This window comes from Peromyscus leucopus, chromosome 3 (genome assembly GCF_004664715.2).
Source record: "Peromyscus leucopus breed LL Stock chromosome 3, UCI_PerLeu_2.1, whole genome shotgun sequence".
Lineage (NCBI taxonomy): Eukaryota > Metazoa > Chordata > Mammalia > Rodentia > Cricetidae > Peromyscus > Peromyscus leucopus.
The window spans coordinates 157747475-157772920 of record NC_051065.1 but is presented as its reverse complement, the minus strand read 5'-3'; the positions used below and the strand labels follow the sequence as shown (position 1 = coordinate 157772920).

Here is a 25446-nt window from a genome sequence, read left to right as displayed (position 1 = left end):
TAATGTATTTTCTGCCTAGAAGTTATGTAATCCCAGCACATGGGTGGCAGAAGCAAGTGGATCTTTATGAGTTCCAGGTCTCCCTGGTTTACAGAGGGAGTTCCATGCCAGCTAGACACTGTCTCAAAAAAACGGCTGTAGGGAGAACTGATTCAGTAGAGATTTGCTTTCTTTCGACTTCTGTACATAGGTTACAAGTAGAGATACACAGAAAAACAATATTTATTGAAATATCATACCTATCCTAAGTTTTTCAAAGATAACATCAGAGGAAATTACTACATTAATGTTTCAGAAAGTGAATGGATGATATGCCATAATGTTCTGTTTTCAAGACATTGAGACACATTTGGTTGTTTCTTTGACACAGTAATTACAAAGTGGACTGTGCATGTCACAAGGGAAACCGGAACTGCCCTATACAGAAAAGAAATCCCAATGCTGCAGAATTGCCACTCCCACCACCTCCTAGCTTTCCCACTATTGGAGCAGAAACCAGACGTAGAAAGGCACGGCGGAAAGAGCTGGAAATGGAGCAACAAAATGAGGCTCCAGAAGAGAATCATAACCCACAACCACAAGAAGTTCCAGAAAAAGTAACTGTTTCCAGTGAGCATGAGGTAATCTCCCCGGCCAAGTAGAGATGTCTGAACTCAGGTTGCCATGAGTTGTTTTAGAAACGTCATACTAAAACATTTTATGCTATTTACATCAACATGAATATATTTATTTGGGTTTTCTTTTCATTTTATAATATTAACCATGAGACCAAGCCGAGGCATGGTGGCACATGCCTTTAATACCAGCCCTCAGGAGGTAGAGGCAGGTGGATCTCTGAGTTCCAGGACAGCTGTGCTGTTACACAGAGAAACCCTGTCTTGGGGGGAAACAAACACACACATGCACACACACACACACACACACACACACACACACACACACACACACGTGACGTGTCTCAAAAAAAGAGAGAAAACAAAAATAATAATATCAAGAACTGTCCTTTCAAGGCCTGGTATGGTGATGCACACATAATAATCCCAGCATCTATAAGGCTGAGGCTTGATCAAGAATTTGAGGCCATATTAGACTGTATAATAAGACCCTGTCTCAAGAAATGTACAAACAAAAATAAAGCATCCTTTGATTCATAGACTGTCTGCTCAGCATAAGGACCTGGGCTTAATTCCTAGCATAGGGCATAGAAAGGGGTGGGAAAGTAATGATGCCAGAATAAAAAGCAGGTTGATGTTTCTTGGAGCTTGAGTATAATCTAATAGTGCTTCTGTCTTAAAGGAAGTTGACAATCCAGAAGAAAAACCTGAAGAAGAAGAAGAGGAAGAAGAAGAAGAAAAAGATGAGGCTACAGATGACCAGGAGAACCCAGCTCATGGCAGGAGGGTAAGTAACATCCAGTAGTTGTTTCTGCATTTCTCCCAACTCTGGGATTTTACCATAAAGTCGACTTCATTATAGTTTTTACTTATTTTTCTACATGTAGGCACACACACAGTAGTTTATGGTAACTGTCTAATAATGGTTTTAAGATATTCCCTTCTAACAATTGGATTTTCCTAAAACTTGGTGAAGAAGACCAGAGTTAGTTGGATTAGGAATTTTCTTGCTTTGTTTTTAATTTTTATATTTAAAAACAAGATCAAGTAGAGCTGGTGATAGCAAAGTTATTCAGTAACTTTGTACACAAACAAGGTCTCGATTTCGAGCCCAAATTCCTGGGAGGATGGGGAGAAAGTCAACTTTGTTAGCCCGCTTATCTCCATGACAGAAATGTGTAAGAAAAACAACTTACAGGAAGCCCGGTTTACTTGGGCTTAATTAAATTTCACAGGTTTTAGTTCAGATCTGCCAGCTTCATTGCTTTAGAAGCAAGCAGAAATAGGACAGCAGAAGTTCATTGCAAAGAAAAATTGCTTACCTCATTGCTACCAGGAAGCAGAGGGAAAAGAGAGTGAAGGGACAAAAACAGAATATGCCCTTCCAAGACACACCCCTGTTGGCTTGCTTCATCCGAGTAGGTGCCAGTTCCTAGGGTTTCTGCAACCTCCCAGTAGTATTTTCAAGCCTTTGGGGCATATTTTATATCTAAGCCACATTACTTTTTTTGTCAAATAGATTAAAGTAATTTGTTAAGTGTGTTTATTTGTGCTTAGAAAAAGTTTAATGACAATTTACTTCGTTTTGAGCTCTGAAAATAGGACAGAAATTGGTTGTGGTTGCTTTTATATACTAAAATATGTCAAGGTGTAGCTCAGCTGTTTTTAAAATTTTTAGCTTTTGAATTTGCTTTATTTTACAACTGTTTCCTATATTTAAAATAAAATTTTGAAATTTTGTCCAGCAATGCATGTGCTACCTTAATAATACCTTGAATAAGTTGTTATAAACTACACTAATGGTTGCTTCTAAAATAGCTGCACCTACATCTGGTTTAACCTTCCTTCTTTTTTTTCTAGACTCGGGAAGATAGGAAGGTTGAAGCCATCATGCATGCCTTTGAAAATTTAGAGAAAAGAAAGAAACGGCGGGATCAGCCTGTAGAACAGAGCAACTCAGACATAGAGATTACTACCAGCAGTTCAGAGACAGCCATTGGAGAAGAGACAAAAACTGCAACTCCTGAGTCTGAAGTTAGCAACCCCATCTCAAATATTGCCATCCCAAGCACCCCACAGAGCACTGGTGTGAATACAAGGAGGTCTTCCCACACTGGGGTAAGAGAGAAAACTCTTACAGTCTGTATGTCTACTATAACGTCAGTTGTCTTTTTTTAGAATGGTAAATTATTTTCAACTTGGCTCTGTATCAGAATAAGTAAAGCCATTTTGATCTGAACAGCTGATTTGTGGGGTGCAGGTAAAGTCAAAATTTAAATGACAAAGTCCTCAGCACTTAACTGTCTCCCAGATAAGCAGGGTGGTGAGTTCATAGAATCATTTGGTTTGGATACTGGGTTTGGTGTAGCTTAGTGTGAAGAATGCTTGCTGAGCATGCAGAAGGCCTAACCTAGCTTAGTCTCCAACCCCAAGGGAAGAAAGCAAATCATTGTGTTTCTCTCATGAATACTCTGAATAGCTCAGTTACATGCCTCTTTTAGGGGCTTCTCTAAGCCTGTCTGTTTCTTCCCTGACCTAGAAGTAACTAAGGCTTAACATAAAACCTCTGAGTATAGAAAACAAACAAGAATTGCCTTTCCTGCTAGGAAGCTTTCTATCAGGTAGTCATCTTTAGCTAGCTTCTGACCTATTTTTATTTTATATTTGTTTATTAGTAACTAAAGTAACTTAGCCAAATGTTTATATATGGTCTGTTTAGGTGATATAAGTCTATAAAATTTTGCACTTAAAGATTACATTTTAAAAATTGTTTTGAAGCCAGGCGGTGGTGGTGCATGCCTTTTATCCCAGCAGTCGGGAGACAGCCAGGTGGGTGTCTGTGAGTTCAAGGCCAGCCTGGTCTACATTGTGAGATCCAGGACAGGCATCAAAACTACCCAGAGTAACCCCATCTCAGAAAAAAAAAAAAAAAAAAAAAAAAAAAAAAGTTTGCTTTGTAGACCAGGCTAGCCTCAAATTCACAGAGATCTGCCTGCCTCTGCCTCCTAAGTGCTGAGGTTAAAGATAGGTGACACCCATGCCCAGTTCAGATTTTTTTTATTTCTATGTGTGAATGGTTACATGTTTGTATGTGCACATGTGTGTGTTCTTTTCACCATTATCATTTAGAATGCTTTAAATAGATTAAGCAAGAAACAGGTATAAAATTTCTGATGCTGGGTGAGAGGTGGCTTTTCTAATCCCAGCACCCAGGAATCTAAGGCAAGAGGATATAAGCTAGAGGCCAGCCTGGGAGATTGTATCTACAAAAGAGAAGAGAAATTTCTAGTAAACTTTGGCCCTGATGTTGTTACAGGATGTAGCTGCAGAGAAACCAGTCCCCAAGCCACCTCCAGCTAAGCCTTCTAGACCCCGACCCAAGAGTCGGATTTCTCGGTACCGGACCAGTTCAGCCCAAAGACTAAAACGCCAGAAGCAGGCCAATGCACAACAGGCAGAGCTTTCTCAAGCTGCCTTGGATGAAGGAGGAAGTAACAACTTAGTAACTCCTCCTGAAGCTGGAAATATAGACAGTTCAGGAGAGAACAGACAGTTGACAGGGTCTGACCCAACTGTGGTATCAGCTACTGGATCGCATGTCATCCGTGCTGCATCTAAATACCCCAAAACCAAAAAGGTAAGTGACAACATAAATCTAGTCTGGCAAGGAGTGTCTTAGTAAAACAAGAGGGTTTATAGTCCCCAGAAAAGAAATAATCTTAGAATTACTAGATTGAATGTTCTAGATAAAAGTTGTTTATGCTGAAAGCTGAAACCATCCCACTTACTTTTTGTTCACTTGATTTTAGACAGAAATTAAATCACTGATAACTGAAAGTGTTTTTTCTTTGTAAGCACAGGGAGGGTAAAGGAAAGATACCCTACATCCTCGTGATGGTTGCTGCATCTATTCTAGTTTTTAGATGAGGTTTGTCTTTGTGAACTACACTACTGTTTCAGATGGCTGTTACATATGCAGTGTTAACTAATGATTTTTTCTTTTAACCTTAGTATCTAGTTACAGAATGGTTGAATGACAAAGCTGAGAAGCAAGAGTGTCCTGTTGAGTGTCCTTTACGTATCACCACTGACCCAACTGTATTGGCAACAACTCTGAACATGCTACCGGGTCTTATTCATTCCCCGTTAATTTGTACCACCCCCAAACACTACATTCGCTTTGGCTCACCCTTTATGCCTGAGAGGCGTCGAAGGCCGCTTCTGCCTGATGGCACATTCAGCTCCTGTAAAAAGGTATGTGTATGCGTTGTGTGCATGTGTGTGCGCATGCCCACCTTTCTGTGAATGAAAAGGTGTTTTAGTAGTACAGTATGCATATAGTTGTAGCATATTTGGCATAATTGTCTAGATGCTCATGAATCTCTAGATAACTGTGTGAGTTTACATGGTATTAGTTGTTAAACATGAACATTGACGCATCAGGAGCCACACTGATCAAGTGGAATGTGTGCTTCATTTTTAGTGCTCAAATATGTGGCTATTCAGAATTGTCTTACCTGGAAGCTTTTCAGGTTACTGAGTGAAAGCACAAGGCAATTGATGGAATGGATGTATTTTGTAAATGGTTTTATGGTACTGGTTAGCATGGTCATTTGTGATTATTGATGTGTTATACTGGGCCCCAAACCCTTAGAGCACTGATGTACCCATAAAAATGGACAAGATTGTGGTTGTAACTAAGTAATCTATCACTGTTACTTCTTGAAGGAGTTTAGAGGAAAATTTATCTAATTGCAATAATTCCTGTTACTTGATTAGGTAACAATGGGTTAGACTTCTTGTTCCCTAGAGAATATGGAATATGCTGTAAAAAGACTCTCTGCCGTACGTGACTCTCTAGTTGAGTCTAGTACTAGTAGTATTTGGTTGTTGTTTTGAGAACACACTTTATTAATTTCCACAAGTTGTACATATTTTACAAACATAATTTGGGAATAGATTGTTCTTCAAACCTATAGTGCTTTTCAGAAACAGGACATACTCTTCTCTAGATAGAGTTCTGTTCCCTGGAACCCCCTTTTCTCTAATCCTCAGATCTGGATTCAGGCTGCCTCCCTCAGTGTCTGTCATTGCCCTCCTCCACTGGCACCACATACATGAGGATGCTGCTTGTAGCTTATTTGATGTGATGAAGTCTCCAACTCCAGGCAGGTCTTCCCTAGTTCCTCTAAACGCAAAGATTTTCTCTTTCCCCAAGAACATGAATTATTTCTTGGGGGTGGGAATCTGAAGAATCAATCAGAATAGCATAGGCTATGGAAGGGAGGAGTGCAGCGGGCGTCTGCATAAAGGAAGGGCAGTGCTGCTGATTCAGTAGCATGCGCTACAGAAGCTTTAATGGTCTATCCTACCTAAGGAATGCAGGCACTTGGTTTGTGTGGAAAAACTTTCACATAGAAGAAATTCCGAGAACTTTGACCACGAGATCCTTGCCAAAGGGATTTTACAACTTAGTGTCATAAATGGCAATAGTTTTTGAAAAGCTTGGGCTACATAGCAAAATCGCCTCTCAAAAACAAAACACCAGGGACAAAAAAGAAAACATGATTTACTGGCTATAGTAAGTGATAGACTAAGTGTAGAATGGCAAAACTGAGACCTAGTTTGCCTACATTGCTCACCTCTTCATTCAGAGTAATAGCAGGAAGGTGATATGATGGCTAAGTGGGCAAACACTTGTCACACAAGCCTAGTAAACCTGAATTCCATCCCCAGAACCCTATAGGAGAAAACCTATTCCACACCTTGCCCTCCAACATCCACATAGACGTGAAATCCACACCCATACACACAGTAATAATGTTGTTTGTTTGTTTGTTTGTTTGTTTGTTTTTTCGAGACAGGGTTTCTCTGTGTAGCTTTGTGCCTTTCCTGGAACTCCCTCTGTAATCCAGGCTGGCCTTGAACTCAGAGATCTGCCTGCCTCTGCCTCCCAAGTGCTGGGATTAAAGGCGTGCGCCACCACCGCCCGGCTGTTTTTTTAATTTTTTACTTTTTGGTTTTTCAAGACAGGGTTTCTCTGTCTCAACCACCCTGCTTAACTTTTTTTTTTTTTTTTAAAGGAACAGCAAAATCATAACAGCTTTTATGAAGAGTATTGAGAATTAGAAAAGAGAGATCCCATCTCTCCCTAAGGTGTATACTCAGTTAGTGGCTGGGGGTGCATTTTCTTTGGTGGTAATAGGCACTGGCAAGAAGTTCCTGTAAACAACCCTAATTTGAAACTGTTTACTAAGTTTAAAAATAAATTAATAAGAAAGTAGAAGTCAGGTTGGTTACAAAAAAGGAAGATCAGCGAGAGTGGGAGGGGAATAAGAAAAAGAATGGAAAGGGCATGATCAAATACAGTATGGTTGTATATGGGAAACTAATGAGAACCATTACTGTACATAGTATATGCTAAGAAAATCAACTTTAAAACAAAAAAAAAAAAATTAGGCTGTAGATAGTCTTAAAAGCATTTTCATCAAGCCAGGTAGTAAAATCTATTCTGGTGTTTAAGAAGAGTTGATGGGGGCTTTGGAGAGATGTTTCACCAGTTAAGAGCACTTATTGCTCTTGCAGAAGACTCAGGTTCAATTCCGAGCACCCACATGGTGGTTCACAGCTATCTGTAACCCCAATTCCAGGAGATTTGATGCCCTCTTCTGACCTGCATGCATCCCACACACATGTACATTCAGGGAAAACACTCACATAGAAAATAAAGTTAATCTAGGTTTTTTTTTGTTTTTTATTAAGGAAGATTGATGATAAATTAGTAGAGATTAATGTAAAGATTGTTGTAAATAATGTAGACTAACTTTTGAAATGTCTTCTTGGTAATTATGATGCAGAATTGTAATCTTTTTGTTCCTATCTTGCTTTCCCAACAAGAAGATACCCAGGCAAACAAGCAAACAAAAGTTTAAAACTATGACTTACATTTAGTAGAAAATCCATTTGTTTGAGCTCCTGTTTTTGTTGTTTTATTACCATGTGTGTGGGGAGGTGGTTCTCATGGGGAAGTCACAGGACAACTCTCCCACCTTCATATCAAATTCATGTCATCAGGCATTTACAGCTAACATTTTTACCCACTGAGCCTTCTCGCCAGCAATTTTTGAGCTCCTTTTATCTGGCTTTGTTTCAAATTTAGTTTATTTATTTACTTACTTGCCTTTAAAGACAGTCTCAAAATAATTCTGGCTGGCCTGCAATTCTATGTAGAACATACTAACCTCGAACTCATGGAGATCTGCCTGCATCTTGAGTGCTGGAATTAAAGGCATGAACCTAGCTTGGTTTAACATTGATATCTGTAGTATCTCCATTGGCAACAGATTGAAAGAAATTTAATTTAACCAAACTCTATATATTCTCCAAGACTCTCTGACCATCCTCATCCTTAGTTGCCCCCATACACATACACGCACTTTTTTTTTAAAGCAGGGCTAGGTATCTAACCATGGTTCTTCTTCTACATGGTAGATAAGCACTTTACCACCAAGTTGTATCCCCAGCCCCATATCACTGTTTTAGAAAGAGATTATCATAGCAAGGCTGCTTCATTAAAACTGAATCTTAAAATTATTGGTTAGTGGCGACTGATGTGGCTCTTGAAGAGTGTTTGCATAGCATTCTCAAAGGTGGGAGTCCATCTCATAAACTGGGAGTGATGGTAGCACAGATGTATCATCATAGCACTTGGGAGAGTGGAAGCAGAAGAATCATAAGACTATCTTACCCTCCTTTCTTCCTAAAATACACATGGGAATTCAATTTAAATCACTGCTTTAATATTTTTGAAAATAATCTAGATTGTATACAACATACAATTTTTTCTGGGCAGAGTTAACTAAACTGTTTTTATTTAGCTAGAAATCTAAGTCTGCTTTTTGTTATGTGTGAGTGTTTTCCCTACATATATGTAAGCGCACTGCATGCACACCTGGTACATTTGGAGGTCAGAAGGTATCAGATCACCCTGAATTGGAGTTACAGGTGGTTGTAAGCATCTCTGTATGGGTGTTGGGAACCAAACCCAGGTCATCTCTGCAAGACCAGTATGTACTCTGAACCACCAAGCCATTTCCAACACATAGAACAATATATATTCTTAGTCATAGACCCGCTGTTTCATTTATCATTAAAGTCAATAGACTTCCTAAGTTAAACGCAGTTTAAGACAAGTTTGTGTCTGTATGTATGTTTGTACTCAGATTATTCATTTGTAAGAACATTTATTAATATCCTGGGAGTGTCTAAATTCAGTTGAGTCCAGTTCCCCCAAAAAAATACACAAATTAATGTCTTTTATTCTTTTGTTTCTTATTAACATATAAGCCTTGAGTAAGTGCCCTTCTTTGTTCTGCATAAAGTCATCCTGGCGTATGTAAAGGATATTTGGTCTCCTGGACTCTTTTGAAACTATGTTTTGTTTTATTGTATACCCCTGAAGGGTTGTTAATCTGTTCCTTTAAACATAAACATATTGTTGAAATTGGGAGGCAAGCAGGGATAAGTGAATGAGTGTATTGAAGAAGAAGAAGATCCAGTCACTTGAATCCCATTGAGAAAAGAATTTGAAAATTGGGCATATTTCCAGTGCTATGCTACTAGGTTTGTTTGCATATTTGATCTCATTTCACCAGTATAATAACCCTATGGAATTGAGATTATTGGCTACAGTTCATAAGCCTAGTAGTTTTGTCTCAGAACCAGTAGTAGATTCTGAAATTTGCCCAAAGTAAGGCATCTCTAGTAATTGGCAGAGCAGGTTTCAACCAAGGTCTTTACATTCCGTGACTTAGTTCAGTGTTCTTTCTCCTTTTCAAACACGCACACCTCACACATCTTTAGGCCTCCTAAAAAACTTTTCAGTATAGTTTATAAAAATAGAATTTTTTTCAGATTTCACTTATTCTAAATAGAATTTGCATAGGTGAGAAGAACAAGAATTTAAAAGTAATCTCTTATCTATGGGGTGTTAACTTGTTCAGCACAAAGAAATGGTCATATTCCTTTTTTATAATGGTAATGGTTGTGTTTAGCTTTGAAGGCAAGCCTAGCAACATCTTACTTCTCTATGTCCCATCTAGTTTTATGCTCCCTTTTTTGTAGTCTTTAAGATCTAGAATGCAAACTCTTAGATGGCTTCCAGATATTGAAAATATTTTAATAACCTTTTTTTTCTTTAATTTTTGGGCGGTGGAGTATCAAAATCTCAAATTTGAGTTCTTCTGCTTTGAACAGAAAAATAAATTTGAAATAACTTGCATATAATGTAAATAAAAACATATATTTATAACAAAGGATTTTCCACTTGTACTCCCAGGATAGTTTTCACCCAGCTATGAAAAAGAACTTTAGACCAAGATGACCTCAGAGGCCTCCTCTACATTCTAAGGAGCTGTGCTTCTGATAGCCTGTGTGTGTTGGTACTCTGTGTGAGAGAAGAACTGTGCTTCTGATAGCCTGTTGATACTCTGTGTGAGAGAGCATGTCACTCTTGTTTTTGGCTTTTCACATACCTTGTCATGTCCTGTAATATTAATGTGATTCAAGTGACTCTGGATATCCTTTTTTTCCCCCTATACCCATTCACTCATCTCTGTTTACTTTTTTTCTTCAATTTGGTAAACAAAGATATTTACATGATAGAGGATTTTTCATAGTAAAATTTCCTGGGTTTGTCTCAAGGTCTAAGATTCCAGCAACCACAAATTTTCTAGAACTGCCGTCTTAAAGAGAATATTTATTTACCTGTGGTATATGTTCTCTAAATGTGTAAAATTATAGTAGTTTATCTTTTTGCATTCGGAGATAGTCTGGCTGAAATTGATGCTTATTGTAATTAGATCTGTCTTCTGTCAGGATAGGAGAACCACAGAATGGTGAGCAACTTATAGCTGTGTAACTTAAGAAAACAAAATTACAGATAATAAAATTCCTTTTCCGTAGGATACATAGTCTTACCTTGTAATTTTTTGCAAGTTTTCTTCTGACTTTAGTTTTTCTCATCCATTCAGATTGCATATTAGCTCCTAAAGGAAAAAGAAGTAACTGGAGTGTTCTTTACAAACTTTCCACAGAATCTTTCCTTTCTTTTTTCTTTTCTTCCCCAGTGATTATCATTGCTCAAGTATAACTTACCCAAACTACTTGACAGGGAAGAAGTTCATATGCACATTATCACTTAGAGAGTATATTTTTTAAAGTGTAAGCCTATCTTTAAACAATAATGCTACCCTATGCAATGTGAAAAGTTGGGTACTTTCTATTTTTTGTTGGTTGTTAGGATCCCGTTATATAATTCAGACTGTTTCAGTTTTGTGTAATAGAAAAAACTGATTTGACTGTGAGGGCTGAGAACGTAGGTAGAGTGCCTCCCTTGGCTCAGACCCTAGCACCACAAAAACTTGGTATAGTGGTAAAATCCTGTAATTCTAGCTTAGAGGGTAGAGCAGAGGATCATAAGTTTAAGGTCACCTTTAGCTACACAGCAAGGCCAGTCTAGGCTGCATGAGACTATTTCAAAAATAATCTTCATTAAAGAGAAAGGAAAGAACAGCAAAAGCCAGCCTTGGTTGCACGGGCAGGGCCCTGTCCAAAACCACTTGACTATGAAGCCCTGTGAATGTATTTGTATTGCATTTATCACCTGTTGGTATGTAGTGATCTCATTAGAGCACTGAAATAGATGTCCTAAATAGTTTTAAATGGTTTTTGAAAATTCTCTGGATTTTCCCCCCATTGTAGCGCTGGATAAAGCAAGCCTTGGAAGAAGGGATGACTCAGACATCATCTGTGCCCCAAGAGACTAGAACACAGCACCTATACCAAAGTAATGAGAATAGTAATTCTTCTAGTATCTGTAAAGACAATGCAGGTATGTATCTGGTCTTTTTCTAAATTTGACATGAGCAGTCATCATTTGAGGTTCACAGTAAAAATTTCAGTGTTGGTACTCTGATATAAAAAGAAATAGTGTGTTCTCTAAATAGTTACTTTACATCTGTCTTTACAGAGGAAGAGAAAGATCTCGAGTCAGGGATCAGTTTTCCCAGGACGACAAAGAAGGAACTAGACAGTATACAGATAACAGCAGAAATGGTTATAAAAAAGGTTAGATACGTTTAAAGTAGTAAGTTTAGGAAATCTTTATTTGTATTTTATAAGGGGAGGTAGTAGAAAGTGGTGGAACACTAATGTTTAGGAAAAAATGGAAATGTTAAATGGCTTGTTGGGTGGGATCTAGCTAAAGGGGCAGGAAAAAATGAAATTATGAGGAATAGTTACTGATTTTTTTTTTTAAGGACTTGCCCCCAAGAACTATAAAATTCTTGAGATGACATGGCTTTAAATCCTCATGAGCCAAATGGCTATGGAAAAAAAATGATCAGATCCATTGTCTTTCACAGTGTTTTATTGTAGGCTTCTAACTGTGAACGCATTGGTGCATTGATACCCTTTTTGTTTGTGTACTTATTACACAGGGTTTCTGTGTTTAATCTAGGCTGGTATCACACTCATTCTCCCCAGTACTCAAATTCAGATATGTACCATACCACCATCCTTGTGACACTCTTCACATTTTGCCAAGTTTTTTTTTTTTAATCAAACTCTCCTTTTTGTGAAAATTATGCAGTATCAGCATAATTAGGAGATCCTTGGGTGTGACTCAGTGGTAGAACATGTACTTTTTTTTTTTTTTTAAGCTTTTGTTTCAGTCCCTGACTCGGACAAAGAAATAAATAAAGTAAACCATTCTCAGTGATTTCCATAAGCTTACCTGTAAATCAGTTTTCTGAATATTATATAATCAAAACCTACCATAGCCAGGTATGGTGATAACACCCACCACTTGGGAGGCAAAATAAGACAATAGGATTGCTACAAGTTCAAGGCTGGGGTACATAGCAAGACCCTGTCTCAACAGAAATTATTACAAAACAAATCAGTTACTAAAACTCATGTTAAGGTTACAGCTAACATAATACTTTGGACTTTTGTATTGTTTGGGGGTGTTTTGTTTTCTGTTTTTTGGGTTGCTTTTTTTGAACCATTATTTGTAGAATTGCTGAGTGATTATTATGAAGTTGAATTTAATTAAAAGAATATTACTAGTAATTACTTTATATTAAAATTCTACTTTCATTTAGATTTTAATTTGTTCATTGACTGAGACAGATTCAGGTTTGATTTAACAAATTTTTGAGGCAGAACTCCCTCAATTTTGTCAACTTTTAGGCATCTTTTAGAAGATAGTTAGAGTAGCTGAATATGTGACCTCCTCTATCTGGTGGATATGTTGTGTAGGTATATAGTTAATCTTGGAAAACAGAGACTATAGAGCAGTTTATTTCCTGGCTTTCACATACTTAGAGAGAAATTGTCTTTGTTACTACGTGTCCTCAGTGGAATGGAATTAGCACTATTAGTCACCAACCTTCATTACATTTCTACCCTCCACTCTAGCAAGCAATGAGAAACATTCTCAGAACACGCCTTGCCCTTAAGGATCAATATAAACAGAAGAAAAGCATTACATAAATCAGTAGTCATCGCTAAAAAGTGGTGTGAATCATGAGGAATTATTTTGTTGTGTTTCAAAAAGTTTTGTTTACAAGAATACTGAGGAAAGTTGATGAAGATAGGAAAGTTGATACAGTAGAAAAAAATCAAGTATCTTTGTTTAAGGACCAGTTCTCTATCCTTAAATTGCGTAATTACTAAATTTCTCTGACCATCATTTGTAAAGTGATACTAGCAATGCTTGCTTTATAAGGCTAATAGGAAACTGAATAATATTATATATAAAGTGCTTGGTTCAGCATCAGACCCATAATAGAAATTGCTGCTGTCATTTTACACAGAACACTCTCTGTTGTCAGGTATGAACTACCTAGATTACAAATGATAAATTCTAGGTATGGTTGCACCTAGATGTAATGTGTAATCCCAGTAATAAAGACTGGTGAGAAAATCTTATTTTTTATTTCAACCTGGTCTATATAGTAAGGCTATCAAAAGGAAAAGTCAAAGGATGCTAAAACCTAAAACTGTATAAAAATAAGAGGTATTGCCATTGATGCAGGGAAAAGATGTGATGATGTTCATTTGTAAATAACATTTATATGTCCCTAGGAATAATACCTTCATAATAAATGAAAAGTTCAGAACTAATAACAGTTGAGTAAAATCCTTGGTTAGAAGTAGAGTTAATACCACTTAAATACTAAGAAAATTAATGAAGACAGGTTTTTCATCCTCAAACTTAACAAAGCTAAGAAATTTCAACCTGGGAATGGCCATACTTAGATATGTAATGCAAAACCACTATTGAGAAATGCTTTTTAAGTTTGAGCATAAAGTAAATTCAGTATTCACTAATGGAAAGAATAAATACTACCATCCATATTCTTTCTACACCAATAGATTCCAAAGAACCGTCATTTAAAAATTTGATTCTAAGTTTGCCTAAAATTTTTCAAATAAAACTTGGAAACGTAGTAATAAAGTACTTTGCTAAAAATACATAATTAGCTTCCCTGTGATACTAATGGCTGAATTATCATAGCACACGTGCAAGAGCAAATGAGAATATAGAACAGAACATTTAGATTAGGCTGTGAAATAGAGACATGGTAAATTGCTCTGGAATTTTCAACACTCGAGATTGTAAAATGATTAGATTCTTTGCCAGTGCAAATTCTAGTGCATTCAATATTTTCTCTTACTATGTTTGGGTTCTTTGTGTTTTGGTTAGTTGGTTTTGATTTATTTGGGTTTATTTTTTGAGACAAGGTCTCATTATGAAATCCTGGCCAGCCTTAAGTTTGCCATCTTCGTGCCTTAGTCTCCTAAGTGCGGGTAGAGGTATGTACCACCACACCCAATACAATTCAAATAGTATTAATTCTTGTTTCTGTGGTCATACTGTCTTTGAGTTAATATAGTAATAGAAAGATTTTCAGTAAAAATGATAGAACAATAATTCAACTAACAGTCTGTAAAGAGCCAGGTAGTGGTTGCCCATATCTTTAATCCCAGTACTTGCGGGGGGGGAGGGGGGGGGGTGCAGGCAGATCTCTGAGTTTGAGGCCAGCCTGGTCTACAGAGGGAATTCCAGAACAGCCAGGGCCACACAGAGAAACACTGTCTCAAAAAAAAACAAACAATGCCCCCCTCAAAGAAAAAAATAAATAAACAGTATGTTGAGAATCATCATATGCTTGAAAAATATTTATAATTTTAAACTCACTGGTTGTTCTAGGTTCTATATAAAGATGTAGACACCAAATATTTATGTACAAAATTATTCATAATTGCTAATAGTTGCATAATTACATGGACAAAAATTTTTTAAAGCCCTAACTCCCAACTGTTGAAAAAGTAGAATTTGTCATTTGATCTGTGTTCACCTACATGATTATGATGAAATAATGTGTGCTATCATTGACATTTTAAAGAAAATTGTGTGTGTGTACGCATGTACTTGGGTGCGCATGTGCATTTGCAGTTTCAGAGGATATCTTGAGTCAGTTCTTTCCTTCTACCTTGTAGGTCTTAAGGATTGAACTCAAGCAATCAGCCATGACAGCAAGCCTTCACTTTCTGAGCCATCTCATTGTCCCTTTTAATTTTTTTTATCCATTTTACATACGAGCCACAGTTCCTCCCTCCACCCCCCTCCTTATTTTTATTCTTGGTTTGAGGTTATTGCCTAATGGTAGTACTTGCCTAGCATGAGAAAAGCCTTTGGTTTGATCTCTGGTATCACAATTTTTTGAACAGTTTATCCTTGGTTGGCTTATCAAATTGATCTAAGACCAGGAGAAAGCATAGCATCGCTTGTGAATTAGATTTGCTTACCTCCTTGAATCTGCAAGAGATTTAAAGGGTGATATATATGACCAGTTCTCTTGGAATATAAAGTTGGCTTGATATTTGTTTTTTAACATTTGAAATGGAGAAAGCAATGTAACACAACCACTCATGGGCCTGGTGGTATATGCTTTTAATCATAGCACTCAGGGCAGAGGCAGGCAGATCTCTGGGGTTGGAGGCCAGCCTGGTCTACAGATCAAGTTCCAGAACAACCAGGACTACACAGAGAAACCCTGACTCGGAGGGATAGGCGAGGTGAACTGTTAAAACTAGGGAGATGGTTCTACCACCATGCCCAGCTTGATAGTTCATCTTAAAGTTTAGTTTCCATAATAAATATAGCTGACAGATGTTTTTGGATAAATTTATTAAACAATCATAAACATGATATTGTCAAATTCCTGAGTGACTGTGTTACATTGCTTTCTCCATTTCAAAGTTTAAAAAACAAACATCAAGCCAACTTCATATTCCTAAGAGAACTGGTCATATACATCATCCTTTAGATCTCTTGCAGAATACTTTCTATGTAAGTATAAGAGCCTAAGTTTGAAATTCATTCCTAGCACCCATGTAAAAAAGCCAGACATGGATGAATATTCCTACAGTTACCACATTGAAAGGCAGAAACAGGCAGATTTCTGAGCTTGCTGGCTAGCTAGCCTAGCCAAAACAGTGAGGTTCAAGTCCAGTGAGAGGCTATCTCAGGGATAAGTAAGGTAGAGGCAGTTGGGTAAGACATCTATTGTCCTCTGGCTTCTACATGCAGGTGTACAGACCCACCCACACATGGATTTGCATACATGTGCCACACATACTACAAACCCCTAAAAATATGAATTACTATGTAACTCCGCTGTTTTATTTTTATTATAACATATTTTAGAATTTTTTAGCTATAAGCATATTTTCTTCTTTCAAAGGGAAAGGAGATGTAAGTACTAGTAAAGAAGGATGAATGCTGGGTGGTGGTGGTGGTGGTGGTGGTGGTGGTGGTGGTGGTGGTGCACGCCTTTAATCCCTAGCACTCGGGAGGCAGAGCCAGGCAGATCTCTGTGAGTTTGAGGCCAGCCTGGGCTACCAAGTGAGTTCCAGGAAAAAGGCGCAAAGCTACACACAGAAATCCTGTCTCGGAAAAAAACAAAAAAAAGGAAAGGGGGGATGAGTGTTATCATATGCCAGTAATAGAGTTATATACCTAGAAAGCCAAGAAAATTAGCTGGAAAACTAGTAGCCATTTATTGAGTGGCTAAATTCAAAACCAGTATGTAAACATTTTAAAACATGAAGATGAACAAATGGAGAAGTATGTTCTATTCACAATAGTAATAAAAAGTAGGCGCTGGTCGTGCACACATTTAATTCCAGCACTCGGGAGGTAGAGTCAAGTGGATCTCTGAGTTTGAGGCCAGCCTGGTCTACAGAGCGAGTTCCAGGACAGCCAGGGCTACACTAAGAAACTCTGTCTTAGAATAGCAAAATAAAAATAGAGAACACTGGAAATCAAGTCTCTTGAGGAGGAGGAAATCGAAGCTTGAGTAGCTAAAAAGGATCATGAACTGTCAGTAGTGAGGGTGTGCCCCCAAATTACAGCTGATGATTGTATCACCAAACAAAATACTGAGTTGGGAGGTTTTTTTTATTATAATATGCACATGGTTGCCTGATTATTACCATTTATTGCCAATATTATGTTGGTATTTCCAAAAATATCAGTATTGCTAGATGTGGTGCCTAGAATCCCAGCACTGGAGAGGTTGAGAAAGTAAAACCCTAAGTTTGAGACCAACCTAGACAACATTGTAAGGCCCTGTCTCAAAAAAAGGGGGGAAGGGGAGAAATGTATGTTAATATAAATTTCATATTGTATAGGAAATAGAATAACTTCCAGAAACAAGACCAGTATATTTAAAACCCTATAGAAATAAGCTAGGAGAACATTGTAGCTTAGCAGTAAAGTACTTGCCAGAAATAGTCAAGGACCAAAAGTATGTGTAATAAATAATAGTCTAATGGAAATAACTTTTTTTTTAATTCAGTGAAGGAAGATTATAGTTGTCTTTCAATTACAGAAGATGTGCAAAGAAGAAAAAATGGTAGTAGTAGGCATTTGCCTCTAAGAAAGGTGGTGTAGGAATCGACTCCTTAAACTTCATTTTAAGTACTTCTTCCTTAAGAGTTTAAGCATAATTTAGGATGTCAAGCTGCTGCACAATCCTGAAAACCTGAATTCAGATTCCAGAACCACATAAAAAGCAGGATGCGTGGGGTGCTACTGTAGTCCTAGCACTATTTTGGTGAGATGACGTTGTGGGACAGGCCAGAAGAGCCTCCATTCTGTGGTATAGAGGTCCTGCTTCAACAAGGTCAAAGGAGAGAGCAAACTCCCAAAAGTCACCTCTGACCTCCACAATGTGTAGTACAAATGTGCACTTTTTTTTTCTCTTAAGTATGAATTAGAGCAGGGATAGAGCTAAATGGTAGAGTGCTTACCCAGCATGTGTGGATGTCCCACAGTTGAACCCTCAAAACAAGATAGAATGGGACTGCACACTTTGGAGACTGTGGCCTGGACTACATGCTGGGCCACAGTGAGAGACCTGCTCTCAAACACTCACATAAACATTCAGTTATAGACTGCTGGGCTATATATTGTGAGACCTTCCCCAAAAAAGTGGGCAGGAGGCATGCTGCCAAGCCTGACAACTTGGGCTCAATATCTGAGACCCACATGGTGAAGAAGAGAATCAACTCCCCAAGTTGTCCTTTGACTTCCACATGCACAGCATAGCATGCATGCATCCATATACATTTACACATGCACATGAAGTTTTTTAAAAACCAAATAGGAATTAATAATTAAACCTAAAGATAATAGGCCAATAAGTGGCATTTTTTTAGTTTAGGGATAGAATTACAAAGACATAATTGTAACAGGCAAAAGATAAATGACAGATACTAGCTAATATTAAGTAATAAAAGCATTGTAACAAAGACAAAAACTTTTTTAGAGCCAGGTGGTGGTGGTACACACCTTTAATCCCAGCACTCGGGAGGCAGAGGCACATGGATCTCTGTGAGTTCGAAGCCAGCCTGGGCTACAGAGTGAGTTCCAGGAAAGGCGCAAAGCTGTACAGAGAAACCGGGGTGGGGGTGGGGGACAACACGACTTTTTTAGATTTTTTTTTTTTTTTTTTTTTTTTTTTTTTTTGTATATGAGTGGTTTGCCTATGCGTTTCATGTATATAGACCACATGTGTGCTTGGTGTCCATGGAGTTCAGAAATGGACATTAGATCCCCTGAAACTGGAGTTACAGATGGCTATGAGTGCCATGTAGGTACTGACAAGAAAACCTGGTTCCTCTGTAAGAGTAGCCCGTGCTCTTAACCACTATCATCTCTCCAGCCCCAGTAAATACATCTTAAAAACAAAATGAAAAAGTGTATTTGTAACATTTTTGACAGTCGGCATCTCTATTTATAGAACTCTTATAAAACAGAAAGACTCAGGCGTTGGGGATTTAGCTCAGTGGTAGAGCGCTTGCCTAGCAAGAGCAAGGCCCTGGGTTCGGTCCTCAGCTCTGCAAAAAAAAAAAGAAAAAACCCAAATAAAACAGAAAGACTCACATACTGATACAATGTAAGCTGAGCATGGGCAGATAATTTACACAAACATAAATACAAAGATAGTAAGCATATGTGGATGTTCATGCATAAAGATCAGAGAAGGCAGTCAGGTGTTCTGCTCTAGCTCTTCACACTGTTCCTTTGAAACATTGTCTCACTGAACCTGCAGCTAGGCTGGTGGCCAGCAAGTCCCAGTAGCCTGATAAACTTCCACCTCGGGCACTGAGGTTACAGGCAAGAGTGCAACTGTATCTGGCTTTTCATATTAGTATTGGGGATTCAAACTCATATTCTCAAGCTTCCATATCTCGCAGCCCCACAGTCATCCTTTAAAAAAAAAAAAAAAGACAACAGAAGCCCTATATTTGTCCTAACAAATAAGAAGTACAGAAATAAGTAGAGAACATTTTTCATCATTAAGAGTATACTTATAATCACAATAAAGGAAGATACTTAGCACAGGCTAAATTTTGGCAATCCCCATTTTTAATTTTAAAAGATATTCATAAGTCAGACATGGTAGCACATTCCTATATTCCCAGCTTTTGAAGACAGGAGAAGGATACTTATTTGAAGCCAGCCTGTACTACATGGCCAGTTCAAGGTCAGTTCAAAGTAAGACCCTATTTCAAAAACCCCACACTAACCCCAAAGAACAAGACTTAGAAAATTTTATTCAGTATCAGAAAAATTTGTGGGTTTAAATGCCTGAATGTTTGTTTGCATAATCTTAGGAAGTATCGAGTCAAGGTTTTTAAAAGTGTGTGTGTATGCAATAAACATAAAATTTGACACTTGTGTACAAAAAGAAATATGAAAACAGATGGCAAAGACTACTGACCTATGAGTTCCAGAAGTCATAGAGTCTGTATGTTGAGTATAGCATCCTAAGTATTCAGTGAATATCATTAAGAAGACACCACATTTACTCATTTGTATAGCCGTGTCTGTCCCCCCCCACCACCACCACCAATTTTCCTATAGTGATCTTTACCACAAAATGTCTTTAGTGGTTGCATTGTTGAACTCTCAGTACAGAGTTAATAGAGATTGGGTTTGAAGTCTTTAGAAGTGTTTATAAGTTATGGTGCAGATTAATCTTGAATTACATGTTTATTTGGTTTTTTGTACCTAAGCATGTTTAAAAGGATAAGAACAGCACATGCTATATAGACCGATTGGAAAAGTACTCTTTCATTGTAAGGAAATGAAAAGCCTGAGAAACAGAAAATTAAAATGTCATTTAAACATAATCAGTGCCTCATACCTCTTTGTATTGGCTACTCTGTTAACTCCAGTGGTTTCACAGTTCTAGTTCCATACCATTGTCACCAGAATAATCTTCCTAAGCACATCTCTGATCATGATCCAAACTTTGCCTTCAATGCAAAGTTATGATTGTCACAGTTTCCACCAAGCCATGAAGCTACCGTTTAGAATGCTTTTATTTAGACTGTAGACAGGATGGCTAGAGATGGAAGCTCTGTTTGGCAAAAATTCCTGTCTAGGGTATACAAGGACCCAAATTTGATCTTCCGTACCATATAGGGTAGGGAAACATGGACCAGGTGCTCTCTCTGTACATCAGAGTCTTCACCTTCATTCAATACAGGGTGATGTTAATAACAGTAATGCTAGGATTTATAGACATCTTAACTTTTCATATCAAGCACACCATCTAGTGTGTGGTATACAAGAAACACTTAAATAGTGGTGGTCTTTTGTTTTCTGGGAAATGGAATCCATAGTGTTGTTCAGGCCTAGGCTATCCTTCAGCTCTGGGGCTCAAGCAGTTCTTCTACCTCAGCCACCTGAGTAGCTGGGACTATAGTCTGTTACACTATCTCTTGACTTTACCTACTTTGAAGGGTGTTTGTATGTTTGTTTTAATTTTCATCATAACTGAGGCTCATGGTATGCATGTGGAGTTCAGAAGACAAATTTTGGGAGTCAGTTCTCTCCTTCCACCTTTTATGTGGGCTCTAAGGATTGAACCCCAAGCACCTTTACTTGTCAGACCATCTCAAAAACCCTTTCTTTGTAACTTCTTGAGCCTACTATTTTTTTTTTTTTTTTAAGGCAGGGTCTCATAATATATTCCAGGCTGCCTTAGAATTTGCTGTGTAGACTAGGCTGGCCTAAAATTTATGGCAATCCTGTGTCTGCCTCAAAAGTGGTGGAGCTATAGTCAAGCTTGATCATACTTAGAAACTTAAGGTAAATACATTTACATGTTTTCTCTAAGCTTTTTGAAAACAGAATAAATATATAATGGCCCTTACACATCTAACTTTGCATGAAGTACATACTAAGTAAATGATCTTTTAACTATAAGTGAATAAAAGTATATTTTTCCTCTGAAATATATTTTATTCTGAAGGCTCTCATAAAAACAAGTAAACATTAAACACAAAACACAGTCACTAAAATACTTAGTTATAGAAACTTGCTTTTTTTAGTGGACCTAAGAATACAGTTAATCTAAACAGAAGGAGTCTTGGTTGTTGGTTTTGTTTTGTTTTGTTTTAATAGTTAAGAAGTTTTTATAGGAACCATTTCTAGCTCCTAGATCAATGCTGAAAACACTAGGAGCTAGAAAAGGATCCAAGATCTTAATGTGTCTCCTACTCAAGAGTGTTTGCTGGAAGAACTCCTGAAAGGGTACACAGATAAATAAGAAAAGATGAATATAGGTATGACAACCTAGCAGGTGGTAGTAGAGAAGTAGAGAGTGGTTTAAGTAATCACCTTGGCATTGATCATTAAAATTGTTCAGATTCGTGTGGGTTTTCTCTGGGACATGGAATGCTTCAGAAATTACATTGATTGTAGTGATGAGAAGTATGTATAGGCATTGGGTTTGAGTAGAGGAGATAATTTAATGGGATAAAGCATAAAAGAGTTAGGACCCATTGCAGGTTAGAGGTCAGTGCCTTTGCTACCTAGCCTTACAGTAAGATAGGATTCAGTTCTCATCCACGCTTTGTGTTTCACAGACTTATTGAGCCCATTAAAGAAATGGAAGTCTCGCTATCTGATGGAGCAGAATATCACCAAGTTGCTTCGGCCTCTGTCTCCAGTTACACCACCCCCTTCCAGCTCAGGCTCAAAGAGTCCCCAGCTGTCCACACCTGGCCAGACTCACCCAGGAGAAGAGGAGTGTCGAAATGGATACAGCCTCATGTTCTCGCCCATCACATCTCTTACTACTGCTAGTCGCTCCAACACTCCTCTGCAGTTTGAGGTGATTGGGGTTTGGTGGTTGGGAGTGGTTGATATGAAAATCATTATTTATACCTCTTCATTTCAAATATAGCATCATTTCAGATGTTTCTTAACTGTCTTCCATCTTCATCTTATTAAGAAATCGCACCAGGTGGCGCATGCACGCCTTTAATCCCAGCACTTGGGAGGCAGAGCCAGGTGGAACTCTGTGAGTTCAAGGCCAGCCTGGTCTACAGAGCGAGATCCAGGACAGGCACCAAAACTACACAGAGAGAACCTGTCTTGAAAAAACCAAAAAGAAAAAATCAGCAACCTTGGGTCATTGTGGGCTGGTAGCCTTTTGTCTTGGCAGCCCCTGTTCTTGCCAAAATAAGAACAGTGCTGCCAAGATCCCATTCACTTGTCTTTTGGCATTCAGTCCTTCGGTCTCCTTAATTTTAGGTAGTAAGCATGCAGAATCTTCATCTTTAGTATATATGTTGGTCAAAAAAGGTGTCTAGGTTCCTATGGTACCCATTAGTTTCCCAAGCCTGGGTTTTCAGACTACACTGTGCTCACATCTGTGTGTTAGGCTTCTAACTGTGTAAAGTGTCTTTTCCAGGTTCTTTGGTAGCTCCACTATGGCCTCAGGGGACAGAGACTTAGCAATATTGGTGTATGGCTTATGGTGAATGTTTGTTGTTGTTTTTGTTACTGTTTTGGTTTTCCCATTCCAGGTTACTTTCCCTCCTTGTTATTATGTGTTAGTCTACTAATGGTTGGATTACATTAGAAATATATGTATTAAGCTGTTCCTAAAATTTATACTCAATCACTTTAGTATTCAAGTTCAAGTGGAAGATGTGAATATAATCCATGTGTATTAAAAATTCATCTTTTGCATGTTGCTTTAATTAAATAGATATTCTGGGGTGGGGGACAAATTGATCCACCCACTAAAAAGTCTGACTTTCACTTCTCTGGATGTTGTCTTGATAAAACTGAATGTCTCACTCTTGTTGAAACTTTTAATGAGTATCTAAGGATTAACAATGCCTGGGTTCTTCTGTGGCTAATGCAAAGGAGCTAGCAATTGAAAGCAGAACAATGTGCTCTATTTCTAACTCAGTCCAGCATTCATTTACTGTAGAGCCAACCAACCTTTCTGGTTGGAAAAATGTCATCCTGTTACATTTGATTTTCTTAGGGAAATTACCATATTCCTGTGTCATTCTTTTTAATCAGATATTAAAACAGAATTCAGACCTCTCTAACTTTGCCCGCTTAACAGTTAAGCTTTCGTTGCAGTTAGCAATTAGAATGTTATGGTAAGATATCCTAAGGAGAAATTGTCCCTGGGATGCCATCAGTTACAGGAATAGAGTTGCACCTTATCCTGGCAAGTTTCATTGTTAATGTGAAATCACAGAAATTAGAAGTCTTCCAAAACAAGCAAGTTTATACCCAGCACATTTCTTATCCCTTGCTGCATTTAGTAACTATAAAATGCTGTGTAGATGCAAGGTATTTTAAGAGAGAGAGAACATAGATTTTGGTGAATCTTAGTCTGTAAGATGAATTGCTAAACAGTCTTATTAGTAAAAAACCCAGAGCCAAATATTGGGGTGAAAACTGAAAGATTAGAGGACTAGGACAAGCCACAGCTAACCTCACCTTACCAACTCCTCAGCCTCCAGAGAGCTACTTCCTATACACCCATGTCTATATGCCTTTTCTGTGTCCTGCCCTCTTACTTCTCTCTCCGCCCAGCTCTATTACTTTCTGTCTGTACAGACCTCCAGACCTCTATGGTTAACTAGTGGATAAAGGCATGTGCCACCACGCCTGGCTCTATTCCCAGTGTGGCCTTGAACTCACAGAGATCAAGGTGAATCAATGCCTCCCAAATGCTAGGATTAAAGGTGTATGCTACCATTGCCTGACTTGTATGTTTAATATAGTGACTGGCTCTGACCTCTGATCCTCAGATAAGCTTTATTGGGGTGCACAGATGAAATATAACCACATTAGTTTAAGCATTCAGTTAAAATAACAGGAAGCAGGCTGGTTCAGCAGTAAAGGCACTTGCCACCATGCCTAACCATCTGAGTTCAACCCCTGCAACCCACATGGTAGAAGTAGAAAACCAACTCCACAAGTTCAACCTCGATTAACTTCACCACACAGACAGACGTACGTAAGTACATACATACATACATACATACATACATACATACATGCTTAAATGCAACATTTTAAACATTAAAACATGGGATTTAAAGACATGGCTCAGAGCTTGTTCCATTGCCAGCACTCAAATCAGGAGGGTTACAACCTCCTATAACTTCAGTTCCAAGGGATGGAGTTCCCTCTTGTGTCTTCCTCAGGCATCTGCACTAACATGCACAGACACATGAATTCCTAAATGGTCTTAATAAAAAACTCGGAGCCTGATATTGGGGTGAAAGATCAGAGAGACAAAAGAACAAGCCACCCTTTACCTCTAAGACTCCTCAGCCTGAAAAGCTTTCCTCAGCCAAAAAACTTTAGTTCTTGTCCCTTCATACCTTATATAATACCTTTATTCGTCCACCCTTACCATTTCCTGTCTCAACTTTCCTAGTGCTGAGAATAAAGGTGTGTGCCACCACTGTCTGGCTCTGTTTCTGTCCTAGACTAAGTCAGTCTCATGTAGTCCAAGGTAGCTTTGAACTCACAGAGGTCCAAACGATCTCTGCCTCCCGAGTGATAGGATTAAAGGTGTATGCCACCACTGCCTGGCTCTGTGTTTAATCTAGTGGCTTGTTCTTTATCCTGTGGTCTTCAGGCAGATTTTATAGGGTACACAATATATCACCACACATTCACACATAATTTTTTAAAATAAGCTAAAATATTTTAGTGTCTAGAAAATGGCTCAGCAATTCAGAGTTCCTGGTGCTCTTGCCAAGGACTGGGCTTGATTACCAGCACCCACATGGTGGCTCACAACCATCTAACTCCAGTTCCAGGGATCTGATGCTTCCACAGGCACATGGTGCACAGACATATATGCATGTTTAATACCCATACATACATATATATATATATATATGTAGATTTATAGGG

General features: G+C 38.2%; 1 protein-coding gene across 15 annotated transcripts in view; it reads left to right on the top strand.

Annotated features, from left to right (window-relative positions):
- Positions 1–25446, top strand: part of Setd5 (SET domain containing 5) — an 89823-nt gene that overhangs the window by 48660 nt on the left and 15717 nt on the right. For all 15 annotated transcript variants that reach the window (XM_028863895.2, XM_028863893.2, XM_037204280.1 and 12 more), the window contains 7 exons: positions 371–620; positions 1297–1401; positions 2475–2732; positions 3931–4251; positions 4626–4868; positions 11376–11505; positions 22131–22378. In XM_028863895.2, coding sequence (XP_028719728.1) covers positions 371–620; positions 1297–1401; positions 2475–2732; positions 3931–4251; positions 4626–4868; positions 11376–11505; positions 22131–22378 — 1555 coding nt within the window. The remainder of the gene's footprint in view (positions 1–370; positions 621–1296; positions 1402–2474; positions 2733–3930; positions 4252–4625; positions 4869–11375; positions 11506–22130; positions 22379–25446) is intronic.